The 14,920-nt window shown below is 39.8% G+C and overlaps 1 protein-coding gene across 2 annotated transcripts in view; it reads left to right on the top strand.

The window, feature by feature from the left end:
• The first annotated feature begins 10,432 nt into the window (after window positions 1-10,432).
• nedd9 (neural precursor cell expressed, developmentally down-regulated 9) overlaps window positions 10,433-14,920 on the top strand; it is a 33,023-nt gene continuing 28,535 nt past the window's right edge. Inside the window, exon 1 of one of the 2 annotated variants that reach the window (XM_038724994.1) lies at window positions 10,433-10,451. Coding sequence is in view for 1 of the 2 variants with exons in the window: in XM_038724993.1 (XP_038580921.1) it covers window positions 12,572-12,583 (12 nt within the window). In the remaining variant the exon portion in view is untranslated. Of the gene's footprint in view, window positions 10,452-12,378; window positions 12,584-14,920 lie in introns of those variants that run through there. The other variant, XM_038724993.1, reaches the window with a different exon arrangement.

Raw genomic sequence — 14,920 nt, forward strand, 5'->3', positions numbered from 1 at the left:
AAAAGTATAGCCTCATATTGTAACTTCCTAAAGCACTAACACATGCGTAAGATTTTCTCAAACCTGTCTGTTCAGACACAAGAATCAGGACTCCTTGAACATAATAAAATACCTTTGAACAGCAAAAAACTGTTTTTTGATCTTAAATGTGCTCATTGCTTATTCGGCATTCAGACCAAACGCGAATTTAATCCATGCAACACTCTGTATGACCCCAAAGTAAACATTTTGCTGTGATTAAATAGCAATAAATGGATCAAACTGATGCCGAAATAACTACAATATGATGCAGATTTGTTAAACATATGAATTCATGCTTTGTCAGGTCTGTCAGCAAGACAGCAGGACAACAACTTCTAAAATGTTTGTTTTCTGAATGGAGTTCGGATCAATCAGGGCTATTCTATGCTAACTTGGTCACAGTAAAGTACAATGATAGCTGGAATAAAGTTACATACACATGTTTTCTAAACTCAACAACACTGGAACCGGATGTGCACAGAATCTAGCAGCTGAGAAGCTTGAGTGAAGATAAATCAAGGTTGTAATCCCAAAAATTAAAAGCTAACTTAATAAAAGCAGTTTACTCCGAGCTCCTCCCGCGAGCAAACGGCATAGTTGTCAGAGCATAATCCAGTCCGACTACGGGTGTTTATTTGTCCAAAAGCTGGAGCGCTGCTCCTGCTCCTCTCCCCCAAGTTCAGCAGCTCTCCGCCGGCCAGCAGATTTTCCTGGCCCTCTCCACACAACTCACTGAAGCTGTCAGTGAGTATGGACAATCTCAACGTTGATAGGCTATTGCGACTCAGCGTCATACGAATTCCTTCACGTTGGCTTCGCTTCGCCTTCGCGTCGGCACTTGCGGCTCTACGTGTCTTTGCATCTACTTTGTATGTAAACTAAACACTCACTTCGCTTTTGGTCTGTAGAGGTCATTATTCCATGGGCCTGTCTCCATCACAGGGGGAGCAAAAAGGGCAACTCTTCAAAAATGTGTGGTCACATGACCAATTTTATCTATGGTTGCCTAGAAACAAGGGGTGGCTCAACTTCCCTACAGGCTCAAATCACCCCGCTCTCCCCTACATCCGCATTACTATATAAATGTTGCATTCACTGCTATGTTTTCTTACGGAGAGGGGTCATGTGATAGGTTCCTGACAAATCAGGGAAGGATACGCCATGACTGATATGACCCAATCAGGAAGCCAAATGTGAGTCATCGTTTTCAAAGTCCTCAGTTTTTGCTTACATACGTAATAATTAACTAACCCAGAGTTTTAAAACTTAAACAGGGTCAACAGAGTTTTCAAACTTTTCCATTTTAGGTGTTCAGATTTGCTGCTTTAGTGTGGAAGGGAGGCGTAAAAGTAGCAAAGTGGTGCATTTTAAAATGAAAACGTAGTACTGTTGATGAAGCCTTAGTCAAATGGTCCCCAGATAATATATCCAAATTACTGACTTTTCCACCAGCGCCACCATGAGGTGTTTAGTGAAATCTCTCTACAACTATTGGTTTATGCTAAGTAGCACATTTTATCATATTGAAACACTTAACTAAGACGGTGAACACTGTAAACATTATACCTGCTTAATGTCTGCAAGTTGTGAGCATGTTAGCATGCTGGCTTTAGCATTTAGCTCAAAGTACCTCACCTCAGCCTTTGTGAGATGCTAGCATGGCTAAAGAGTCTTGTGCTCTCAGGCAACTTTCTTTTTCCATTTTTGTTTTTCAATAGATAGCCAGTTTGTGAAACCTCCTGGGTGGTGCCAGACATGCTTTCAAAGCCTCTAGTCCTACAGCTTGATAATGTAATCTGTTTGTTTCCATTTCACACTGAACAAACATTGAGATGTCCCTCATTTCACTGTGTCTCATCATGTCTCCTCTACCCACGGCCAACACCAAATCCAGATGTAAGCCAAAACGCTCGCTTTACTTTTCAGCCACAGATCCCGGGCAGAGCTCTGTGTCCTGACAACGTCAACCAGAAAGCAATCAGAGCAGTGCAGACTCTCAAGAGCCACAATTACATTTGTAGCGTTTTCGCTCCAGACTTGGTGTTGAGCAATGGGCCAGCCCAGACTACACCCTGCTATGAGTTCATTAAGAAACTACCCACACTACACCCATTTATCTCAGTCAGCAGGGTATGCAGGAAACCAGAACCCCATTTCCAATACACCGCCAGCCATACCAGAAGCACACACTCAGAAAGACCTCAGCACGGATGGCTTGCATTGTATCACTGACTTTCCTTCCTGCATATTCACATATTTGCTCAACCCCTTTGGATATGATTGTGTTTTGTCCCGATTGTGTTTTGGTAGGATTAAGTTAAGAAAACACTTACATGAAGATATGAAAACAGAGGAGCTAAGCCACAGAGAACATGAGAAGTGTTGGCTAAATAAAGCCTGCTGGAGAAAAGGTTAATGTGTATAGTGCAGCCAGAAGAAGCTAAAACTAGGTCACTTGGCAGAGAGCTGTTTGTCTCGCAACAAAAAGGTGAGTAACAGGACCGGAGGTAGAAGCAAAGGTCAGGAATCCCTCTTAAAATTGTGTTTGTTTTCTCTGTTTTTTTGTGTGTATTTAAACGCATGTGTGTGTGTGTGTGTGTACATGAGTGCACTCTGGAGCACCATATTGCGAAAGCCGGAGGCACTGGCGGTCCTCACCGTCCACCAACATTTTGGGGGGAGTCTCGTTTGCCTCGTTTAAATCCTTCACTTCCCAGAATTCCCTCCCGCATAGCCCCTGCCCGCAGAGCACAAAAGGAGGGATGGATCCTCTCCATAAATAACCAGCAGAGCAAAGCCAAAACCACTATGTTTTTCTCTCCATGCTTTGTTTCAAAAGCCCTGGACAGCTCTCTGCAGAAAATAGCTGTCCAAATGTGCTGGATCCATCACACGGGCAGATAAATCTCTGGCACACATTGAAGAAAGGAAAAATTTATAGATAGAGGAGAAGAAAACCGTGAGCTGAAACTGAAGATGATCGGATTAGACTGACTTGTCTGCACATGAGATTATGAACAGAATAATGTCAGAACTTGTTGATATAATGTGTCAAGGAGGGTTAGTTCTTTATGAAGAGAAAAGAGTCTAATCATCTGGAAGATCATTTAGTTAGTTCACTAGTCCATCAGTCCACAAAATCACCAACTTTGACAATGGATTCATTATTTTTGGTCATTTATTAAGCTACTCACTCTGAACAATAATAATCGATTAATAAATACACAGTCAGCTCATTTACACCGAAGCAAGAGCCACAGACAAAGACTTTGTAATGAAAAGTGGCATTGTGACATAAAACAATCTTTCGGTGGAGAAAATGACGTTTTAAAATAAAAACTAGTTGCATTAAAGAAAAATAACCTGAAAAATGTTGTTCTTGTGAAAAGAAGCAGTAAAAAATAGCATTTCATAATATGTAGTTGAGTTTAACGAATATTTTGAATTGATTCATGATTTCATATATTTATGAAATTAATGATAACATCAAAGTTTTATTTATTTAGTTGTATTTAGACCCCATACAGTAATTGTGATTACCATTTTGTACAATGTTCTTTTGGTATTATTTTGGGGATTATGTTGTTTACAATGATTTTATAAATTAATTTATTTAATTAGTTTTGTTACCTTAAACGATTTCCAAGAGGTTCTGCAAGGAAGCGCTACCACTTTTTCCAAGGTTGTAATCCCAAAAATTAAAGTAAAAAGCTAACTTAATAAAAGCAGTTTCCATCTAATTTCTCCTTTTCATTTTTTGGGTAGTATTTTTATTTTGAACTAGGCTCTCCCTGAAGTTTAACTTAAAGCAGCTTTCAATACCTTAACAATGAATCAGATGCATACATGTAATGTAAAAGTTGTTGCTCGCAGTGACTAACCAACAGATAAATATTATTATAGTATATTAGTGTTGTTTGCTGCAGCAACAGGCAGCTGTTTTCAACAACAACTTTCATCATATGTTAATATTTTGTTTGACATATTTGCTCGCTACCGTAATGCATTTTAGGCTTCTGTACTCCTCAAATTCTTCATCTGGTTTTATATAATTCCCCTTTCTTCTCAACCAAACTGTAATCATAATAATAGAATAAACATTATTAATCAGAAAAATAATTATATATATATATATGAAAATAATGGTTAGCTGCAGCCCTTCTACAAATGAAACACAAAAGGCTCACACACATACACTTACACACAAAAACACCCTCATCATCTCAAACTCAGCTGTAAGTGTCACATTTCCCTCCCACAATGCTGCAGCTTTAAAGCACCCTGGGATTAGTTGCCTGATTAAAGCTGCGTGTGCTCACACATCCGTGCAACACACACCACATACAGTAAACACATATGCTCAAGGACACACACACACACACACTCCAATCAGACAGGGAACAGAGGGGGTCAATATGCTCGGTCTGTCACCTTGCCAACTGGAGGTCTTATCATGCATCCAACCAGGCGGAGAAGCATCTCGCAGCAGAAATGTGACTGTCAACACATTATCAGGCATCATCTCCCTCAAATCACAGCCCCGACCATAAATCCTGGACCAGTAGTTCCTGACCTTTACTGTCTGACGTACTCACGTACCATTATCAACACCAGCTATTGTGTTCAAAGTGTGTCGATTTGAAGTGATTTTAAACAATTAATCACACAAAATAATAATAATAATAATAATAAATACCTTTTATTTGTAGAGCGCTTTTCATAGTACTCAAAGACACTTCACACAGGTTGAAAAATATAGGTTAAAATGGTAATTAAAACACATTAAAATATATAATATATACAACACACAACAGTTAATCATACATAAAAAGCTGTTCTTTTGATTATGTTACAATATCATTTTCATACAATTGAACTTTCAGTGTTTAGGTTGGTTTGGTCAAGTTTTCATTTTTACTAGGCTACTACTTGGAGTAACAGAATCTAGATGTTTCAATCATTCATTTATAACTATTTAAACTGCACGTTGAGCTTTTTCACCATTTATCCATCCATTTTAGCTAACAAGTGTTCATTTGCTCAACAGTTTAACTACTCTTGCTTGCTAACTACATTTTATGAACTCTTAAATGCAACTGTAGCATTGCAGCTGACTCAATTTGTAGATATATATTTTTTAAACCAAATCAAAATTTCTATCTTTTTTATTATATTATTATTATAATTATAATTGAGCTAACACTACTCCAAAATCTTGCACATAACCACCCTGGTAACTGCAGCAGAACCCCCATTTGGTAATCATCATTGACGTCCAATTACTGGGATAGCTCTCATGTTAGTGGGAAATGGTTTAAGTGAGCAGAGGGTCAGGTTAAGAGGGAGATGCTGCATAGTCATATCATTTTGCCCTTGCAGTAGTCTAACTTAGAGCTGAAAAGTCTTCTCCTGCTGTGGATTGAGAGACATACAGGCCTACTGGTCAGCAGAGAGGATGATTGGGGAGCAAGAGCTGATTCTATACTGTGTCAGTATCATATTTATGACCTCGGTCTACTAGCATTTAAAGTGCAAAATAAGTATTTTTCACCTCTCCTGTTTCCACTAATACAGCTCTGCTGTATGCAGGGATCTGTATGTTGTCTGAATTTTAAAAATGTTCTTGACACTGAAGCATTATCCTGCAGTAGCTGGTGACAGGATGATGAACAGTTGGTTCTGCAGCTGAATGCAAGACCAATCCAGAGGCAAATTACTCACAGGGGAAGGTGTGCCCGGGCAATGTACAATGAATGAACAAGTGAGAGGTATAAAAAACAGAGTGAACATTGAACTCTGGATTTTAAAAGATGGTAATTCACGTTCACAGTGAGCGTTTACGTGTGCAGCACAATCTAAGTCTAATACAGACTTTTATGGCCTTGTTTTTCAGCAACCGTGGATCACTTAGATCACTGCCAAGTTGAAGGCCAAATAAAGCAAAGCTTTTAGCCACGTACAAGGAGCTATTCAGGTCATTGAAATACAACTGTGACAATCAGACGTAAATGAAACCCTTCATGTTGGTGAGGTTGGTCAAACTGGGGCCTTGGAACGGTTGCTAAAGGCTACAGAGCAATAGTGCTGCGACTGTTTCCTCTGATCTGTGGTGGATTCAGCTAATGATGCAGAAGGGAATCAATCTACTGTAATGTTTGAGCAATGTGACTGAGAACATTAAGCACAGGGCATAATGTTTGCAAGAGCAGTTTTTAGCCTTGGAAATGTAATGACTTGAAAAAGACTGATGTCAGTTTTGGATCCTTGTGTCGGTTCAACCAAAGTTTACTCTAGAGGTGGAAATCACAAATCATTTAAATCGGGTCATTCAGTTTAGTACAAAACATTTGTACAATCACTACAATTAATAAACTATGTACATTTTGGGGGGGAAATAAGCTTATTCATTTTCTTTCTCATAGTTAGATGAGAAGATTAATCTCAATCTCATGTCTGTGTGTTCAGTACGGAGCTAGAGCGAAGAAACAATTAGCCTAACTTAGCATAAAGGCCCGGAAGCCAGGCGGGAACTAGCTATCTAACCTTCCTTAAAAATAACACAACATTTTTGTTTGTCTATGATTATCTATACACGCTTATCTGTGCAGCATTGCAGGGAGCTGGAGCCAATCCCAGGGCACACCCTGGACAGGTCGCCTGTGCATCACAGAGCACATAGAAACGAACAGCAACTCTTTGGATAATTTATAGTCACCAGTTAACCTGCGTGTCTCTGAACGGTGGGATGTAGCCGGAGCACCTGGAGAGAACTCAAGGAGACACGGGGAGAATGTGTAAACTCCACGCATATTTGTTTGTGTATGGATTAAACAAAAAAGATAAAACATATTAATCAGTAAACTGTAGAGATGTGGACAAGCATTTTGAGAGAGCCAGGATAGCTTCTAGTCTTTTTGCTAAGCTAAGCTAATCATCGCTTGGCTAAAGCTCCTTCTTATCTCACTTTCAGAAAGCAAATTTCCCCAAATGCTGAACAATTTCTTTAAACATAAGCAATTGCATCCCCATCCAGCACTGTCCACCACTGGCAGCAGCGTGATGCACCACTAATTAACAAGTAATTTTACCCTTCTGCAATGATAATGACAGACCACATGATCGCAGCTGACTCACTCTGATCTACTTGGCTGACACTGACACACTTCTTGACCTTTCATTGAGCTTTTAACCATGATTCAGTCAGTGACACAATCAGTTTGAAGATTTTATTAGAGATTATTTTTTTCATGCTTTCACGGCCGCACCTCTTCTTCCAGTGAACAAGAAAATAAATACCTGAGGCAAATCAGCAGTGTTTTGTAAGAAGTACTAAGAATTTACGAGAAGAGGACACACCACATTTTGTCCTTTCTTTTCTGTCTCAGACAGTTTTCAGATTTCTTCTTCTGAGATAAGAAATCGTCTCTCTTTTTCAATTAAAGGATTAGTTCACCTGTAATGTTTGAAAAAAAACCTTCACTCAGATATAATACAGGGGAATGAGATTTGCTTTGTGGTGCTCAGAGCATTGAAAGACCTCACAATTTATGTCCAGCGCAGTGCTGCAGGAAGTTCATGTTTTTTTATGAACCATGATGTTTTTCTAACCTTAACCAAATGTTCTGCCTAACTTTAACCGTAGACCAACCATAGTTAATGTAATTGCTACTGTGTGTGCAGATAAGGTGGAAAGCAAGAATTTTTAAAAAACTATGTCATTGAGTGTAACATTTTGCAGAACCAATATTAACGTTCCTGTTTGGTGTTAGGGCTGGGCAAAAATTCAACAATGACATCTCTTTCCTAAATCACTGTCCCTGTTTATCTGGATCATCCACAGTACAAGCTGTCAACAGCTTTCTTTAGTAAAAACAAAAACTGTTCATGTTGAAGTCTGTTGATTATCAGCCATTAACTTATTTGGGTGGTGGCAGAAATCTGAAAGACAGATATTCGGGGAAAAAAAACCTTTGAGGTATAACTTTTCAAAGTTTTAGGTAAAAATGGCAAGAAAAACATCATGACCCCAACCCTGTGTTGGATTTTCTCGCTCTTCTGTCTTGTGTGTTTTATACATTCCTCTCTGCTGCTGCCCGGACACAAGGCTGCACAAGGTCACAGGCCACAAAGAAGTAGACACTGAGGACGAGTGGGAGGCCTCCCCGTCTGAGCTCAGGCTGTGGAGGAAGGCAGCCAGAAGGGTGAGGGTAGAGGGGGGGTGGTCCCATAAATCTGCCTGAGCTGGTTTGCGAGAGTTTGAGGGACGGTGTTTCACGAACAGCAGTGAGGGGCCACCTTGGCCTGGCCTGCACAGAGGAGCTGTTGTCAGGCTTCCCCACCAACCACCAACTAACACCTCCTGCCTCTGTCCATCCACTGAAACTGTAGCAAGAAGCCCTGCTTCAGGCAACAGAGTTCTGTGATCTCCACTTATGGAAGATGTATGGCTGCTCTGCCCTCTGTTAAACCTGGGGTCAGATCTGCATGGGTGCTTGTGTAACCCAAAACTTCACAGACACCTGGCAGAGATGAAAGGCGGGCGGCTCATTTTTCACTTGCACTATTACCGGCTTTTTCTGTGCTGAAATGTGCCATAATAACACTGAAAGATCTCAGCTTCTTTAAAGACTGAAAGACCTTTCTGCTCATGTAATACAGTAGGTGTGAGACCACAAATACTGCAGGCATGGTGGCAGTTGTCATGACAACCAGGGCTCGCCGTTTGAGCCCACACGCCAATACAAATCTTCCCCGGGCCTGTGATTGTTTGACTTTTCCGCAGAGATTCAAAAGGAGGATTTTGGGGCTGTAACTCAAGCTTGCAAGAGGAGCTCTCTAAATCTTTAAAGGTTCACTGTGTAATATTCATCAGGATCTATTGACATAAATGTAATATAATATACATAACTATGTTTTCAGTGGTGTATAAAGACCTTACATAATGAACCTTTATGTTTTTATTACCTTAGAATGAGTCATTTCTATCTACATACACCACGGGTCCCCTAACAACGTTGCCATGTTGCGCTGCCATGTTGCGCTGCCATGTTTCTACAGTAGCAGAACAGACCGCTCTACAGAGCATGTTTCGTCAGTGTGTTGAATACTTACAAAGAAGAACAAGAACAAGAACAAGACGAACAAGTAACGTTAGTAGTAGTAGTAGTAGACGAAAAAATAGTAAGAAAGTATGAAAAGACTAGAAATTTGGACAACTAGAGGGCCACAAGTATTATTTAGCACAAGAGCCGCAGAGTGTGTCGGCCACCGTAGCTTCTCCTGAGCACTTCGAAAGGTAGGGGTGAGCAGTGCATTTATGTGGTTTCGGAATAATCAGAATCTTTCTTCCCTCCTGAAATCTTTATTGCAAAAAGAGAAATAAAGTGTACATTGGACATAAAGAAATATACAGAATTTTGATTCGTGCAAAATCCCATATTGCAAATACAAAGATCGCAAACATGTAATTTATAAAATGGTTTTAACGGTTAGTTTGCTGTCATGTAGAGTGAACTAGATGTCTGTATGTTGTTTATATGCTCTGATAATCCACCATGCACCATGAGCCACCGGTTGCAATTCGCAACCCTCACCACTAGATGCCACTAAAACTTACAAACTGAAACTTTCATTTCTACCAACGACGAGCTGATAATGCGCATGAGGCTTCAGCTGAAATCAGCCAAAATGACACGCCACTGGAGATTGAAGACTAATGGGCTCATTCAATCCAGCCAAATGTTGTGAGGAGGGGATAAACAACCTATTTTGGCTTCTTTCAGGCAGTTTTCTTCCAAAGTGCTGATATAAACAGATGGGGAAAATGAGATGTGTTTGTCATAGGAAACAGGTGTTCACATGCACACAATCACATGCCATACACAGAAAAGAATAGCCCCCCGCACCCACTTGTGGCCCAGAGAATGGGCTCCAGCTGGGCACGGTGTATATTACACAAACGAGTGTTTTGAGTGCCCTTACAAGAGGTATTCATCTGAGGATATGAGTGTTCACAGGGGACAATGAGAACCGATAGAGTCCCTGTGATTGTGATAAATGAGCTGACACAAATTAGAGCATTCGGAAACACATGAGAGGCAGGCTAATTACAGGAGATTTCTACCCCTTTAGAGAAAACAGTCTCAATAACAAACAGACAGACCCACGTCGGGCCTGTATGTGTGCTACATGTTGACAGAATTAACTTATTTTCCATTCAGTGTTCATGAGATGCAGATCTTCAGTACGATAACTAATACTTTGCAGAAACAAGCTGTGTGCACTGAGGAGGTGTGAGCAGGGTGGTGCAGATAGGCGATGGCTTTCCTGTCAGCTTGTCAGAGATCTATTTGGGTGTTTCTCGTCATCTCCATTAGATGCTGAGCTGAGTGTACTGAGGTGACATCTGCGCTGTCTTCACTCACATCAGGGTGAGCACTAAAATCAACCTAAATAAATGTACAATAATCTGTATTGTCTTTGAGAAAAGCTAGTTTGTGTGGTGTTGTGTCAGGAGTTGGAATAGAGAGATTGACATATTTTTGATGTGATGTTCATTGTGAGTCGTCATCGATTTCTTCCACCAGATGTAGACAATACTTGTGCTTGTTGATAGATTTAAGCAAACTGTAAAAGAAACGACAAAAATAAATGAGTCTGAGTCATTTTCAGATTGTAGGAAACATCTTCACGGTATGCAGTTTCAACTAGCAAGATTTGTGAACCAACTTTAAAAGACGGATTTGTCAAGACCAGCGTATGTTCAATTCAGATTTCTTCTTATTCTGAATTCTTTATTCTTATTTCTGAAGAGCAGTGACGAGCAGCAGTGGAAGTCTTTTAAAAGAAAATGCATCACATCTTTTCCCTATTTTTATGTCTGTCCCTTCATCTTGATGTCAGAAGAGAAAAATCAAATGCCTATTTTTTGTGCAGCCTGTGGTGATGTTTAAGTACATGTTTGTGCCACCTGAGCTCTGCAGTGCAGATGAGAGTTTGAAACAGGCTACAGCTTAGAGGAAAGTTTATTTATTTATGTTTTTATTTGTTAATTTAAGAGCAGGATGATGGTGTTGGGTAGGTTAAAAACAAAGCTGTGGGTGTTGTAATTTTCTTCTGAACCAGACACATTTCCGTGCTGAAGAAAATGCTACATAATCACACTTCCTTCATGTTCAGGGACAGAAACGACCAGCACTTTTCTTTTTTTTGTCACATAGAGATGAGACTTCCTGATATGTAATCAGTGAAATCATGTTTAAAAACAAACTGTAGCTTTAGCATATTTGGTAAATCAGACATAATTAAATTGTTTTCAATAAACTTTATTGCAACAGATTCAGAAAGTATACAGTAAATAACCAGCTTGTAAAGCTTTTAGGTGTTATACTAGTTGTTTAATAACTTTTTCTGATTATAAATCAATTGTGTTGTGGATACAGATAATCAGCTCAGAAAATTTTTGGTCATTTTGGTTTATGAAAAGTCAATAACCAAACCCTATTCCAACTATTATCAATGACCAATATGATCAGGCAGGAGCTGACCTTACTAATAATTACTTAGATGAATTTCAGCTGGCAAAAACTTTGTTTAACTTTGTTTTTTGTTCATAACCTTTTAAAAGTCGAATAATACCTCGAAGGACAGCTTCAAAAATGACTGAGATCAAGTAGCCTACCTTAATCACCTCCATCATACCCTGATTGATATTGATTGATATTAGCCTGATTGCTATACTTATAAATTACATACTTCTTCTCTCTTCTATCTATCTATCTATCTATCTATCTATCTATCTATAAGAAAAGGAGCTTCTTACAGTATAACTCCAGAACTTGCCTAAGAATCATCATGTTTTAAAGTTTTATTCAGTATCAAACTATTCCTGTGATAGTTTTTTGTGCTTTCATGGGTTCATTATAAAAAAGAACTGCTAGTAGCTCATTCAGAATACTTCTAATGGTACCAAAATGCTATTGTCAAACTGTAGAGCATAATTACAGACAAAGTAGTGAGAAAATGTCTTAAAATTATCTTTTAGTTTTACCATTAATATAGTAGGCTATTTATATAGAGAGAGGCATTATCAAACCACGTCGAAATGATTGTTACATACACCTTGTGATGCACTCTTGGACACATAATCAGTGATAGTAGTCGAAAGAATATATCTGTTGTTCCACATTTAAAAAAAGGAGATTTAATCCACCTTTGTATCGTGATAATGACGTCACTTTTGTAAAAGAGCAGGGCGAGCGGCGGGAGGGGGCGGGATCATAATGTTCCTTTCGACAAATCAGCGGCTTTTTATGCAAATGAGCGGGTCGACCGTCAATGTGGTGAAGAGCAATCTGGTGTAGAGGAGTAGAGAGAAGCGGTGCGGATCCAGAGACATTCCTGCGTGCGTGTTTCTCCGTCTATGAAGCTCTGGATGGCTGGCTAACCAGACAGAAAATCACTCACACAGTTATTCAGATGTGCACCTCTTTGATGCGATAAAGCGGATATATTTCTCACTTTTACTGGAGTCACAGAGAAGAGCTGCAAGATGAAATACAAAGTAAGTGATGCGGCACAGATTGGGTCGGTAGTTTTTTTCTGTTGTGTTCATAATGTGCGCTGGAAGACTTTATTTACAACAAAACTGGGTTAGTCAGAGGAGTCGAGTTGCTGTGAATATGAAACTTTTCCACGTTTGGTTTCATGGAGCTAGTTAGCCTATAACTTCTATAAATTAGCGCATCCGGGTTTGTTACAAAAATGTAACTGGTTAAAAACAGGGAAACAGCACACAGCATGTCAGTGGTGGTGAGATTAGAAGGGGATACTGTCACTTTTCTTATCAGATGTTTCTGGTTGAAATGTGTAAATGTGTGTGTGAATGTCTCATTTGACGCTATTGATTGTATGTATCACCATCTCTGTCTTTAGGCTACATTTGTTGCCACCACAGGGACGCAAATAGAGTGAAAGCGCAACCTTTCCCTCCCCTTTATAAAGCAGAAATATAGTAACAGGAATAGAAACATGTTGCTTCTCAAGTTCTTTTGATAATTTGTGCTCATATTTTACTGACAGTGGCAAAGACTGTTAATGTAAAACATTTTACTGAGATTCAGGTAGGCTATAAAATGACCATATTGATTATTGCTTTATAGCGTCACTTATATCCTCTACAGTGACCTTCCTTATTGCTGTTGGGCTTTGTTTGGTTATTGTTATATTAAGCTAAAATTAGCTGTAGGCAACCGTTTTCCCCATGTATATGTAGCTTATTGTGTGTATGTATATGTACTGTATATTGTATTGTTTTCTTGATTGATCCATCAATTGTTTGGTATTTAAAATGTCAGCGAATAGCACCAATTGACAATTGGTGTTCCCTGCTGTCTCTTGGGGACATTGTAAAATGTCAAAAGATGTTCAAATCTAATGATGAGACACACATGAGACAAAGAGAAGCAGCAAAACTCACAACTGAGAAGCTGAGATCAGGAAATGTTTAGCTTTTTAGAAAAATTACTTAAAGGATGAATCAATTGTCAAATTAGATGCAAATAACGTTGGAGTAATTGATTTATTGGTTATTGTTTCAGCTGTAATGTGATAAGTTACATTTACTTGAAACTCAAAAACTGATTTATCAAAAATAAAAATAACCAGAAGTGAAAGTCAGTGAGGGGGATCACCTCCTCTGGTCTTGATTTGATCTCTCACATTGCTCTTTGTGTCAGCATGCAGCCAATCAGAGGTTCTGTTATGACCGTCACCATGGTCCACTGAGGTTCATTTTGTGACTGACAGCTTGCTGCAGCTTGATGTCAGCTTCATCTGAGGTATAGGAAGCTTTGGACTGACCTTTGTGGAAAGCTGACATGTATTGACTCCTGCTTTGGGAATGCACTATTTGGGGAAACACAGCGCATTTAGCAAGGAGACACTTTTTCAATAGCTGTTTTCTGTGTGAAGTGTGAAGTAGCCATTTGAGTTTTGGCTCAGACTCTCGACACATTTCAAACTGTAAGCTGTAAACTTTGGGTCTCTTCTCTTCAGCGTCTACTGGGCCTGCATGGTGTCACTCTTTAGCAGGGTGTGGTTATGATTTGAGGGCGTCTACACTGTGTATCTGCGTCATGGTCCTAACTGACTCATTGTCCCTTCAGGGGCGGAAATGACTTTGACCAGGTCTCCATGATCACTGTTTTCATCCTGAACAAGAAGATTGATCAGTGGATGTTAATAAATGTGATCAACACAAGCGTTTCCAAGCTGTTATCTGTCTGTAGGAAGGAGCTCTGTACAGCACGCAACCTCTATGACGTAAAACTACATCCACTCTTCTTTGTTTGCCACATGTGAGATAGGGAGAGCATAGAAATCATGCAGACTGCTCTTTGCTTATGGTAAACATATCCACATTATGCAACCCCGCCAGAGGAAAGTAGGGTGGCAGGGAGAAAGAAAAGAAAGGTGACAACACATGTTGCGTCACTGCTGTTTATTGGATTTCTTACAGGTCAGCCTCTCACAGATCTTTTAAATAGTGTCAAACTTTACTACGTCCCCTATCAGATCTCAGCATTTGCTCTTGATCTCAGCTGCACTGAATTATTCACAGCTATATTAAGCGCTCCTTTCCTCACAGAGTGGTAATGTTTCAACAGAAGCTTAACGAGGTTGCCCTGGCTGGTGGCGCCCTGTCACATGTCCTGAGTTGAATCAGCCCAGATGCTGCCCTGGCCCCTTCTTCTCTGACATCAGAGATGGTTGCCAACGATGTGTTCAGGTGTGAAGGGAAGGTTTGTCTTACATAGGTCACCTAATGCGTATAATCCCCCTGACGGGTCCGGACACAAACAGATCTCTTACAGCGTCAGTTAGGCCCAAGGGGTTACTG

This window comes from Micropterus salmoides, unplaced genomic scaffold (assembly GCF_014851395.1).
Source record: "Micropterus salmoides isolate LMB-PRFRI ecotype aquatic unplaced genomic scaffold, ASM1485139v1 Ms_hic_scaffold_17, whole genome shotgun sequence".
Lineage (NCBI taxonomy): Eukaryota > Metazoa > Chordata > Actinopteri > Centrarchiformes > Centrarchidae > Micropterus > Micropterus salmoides.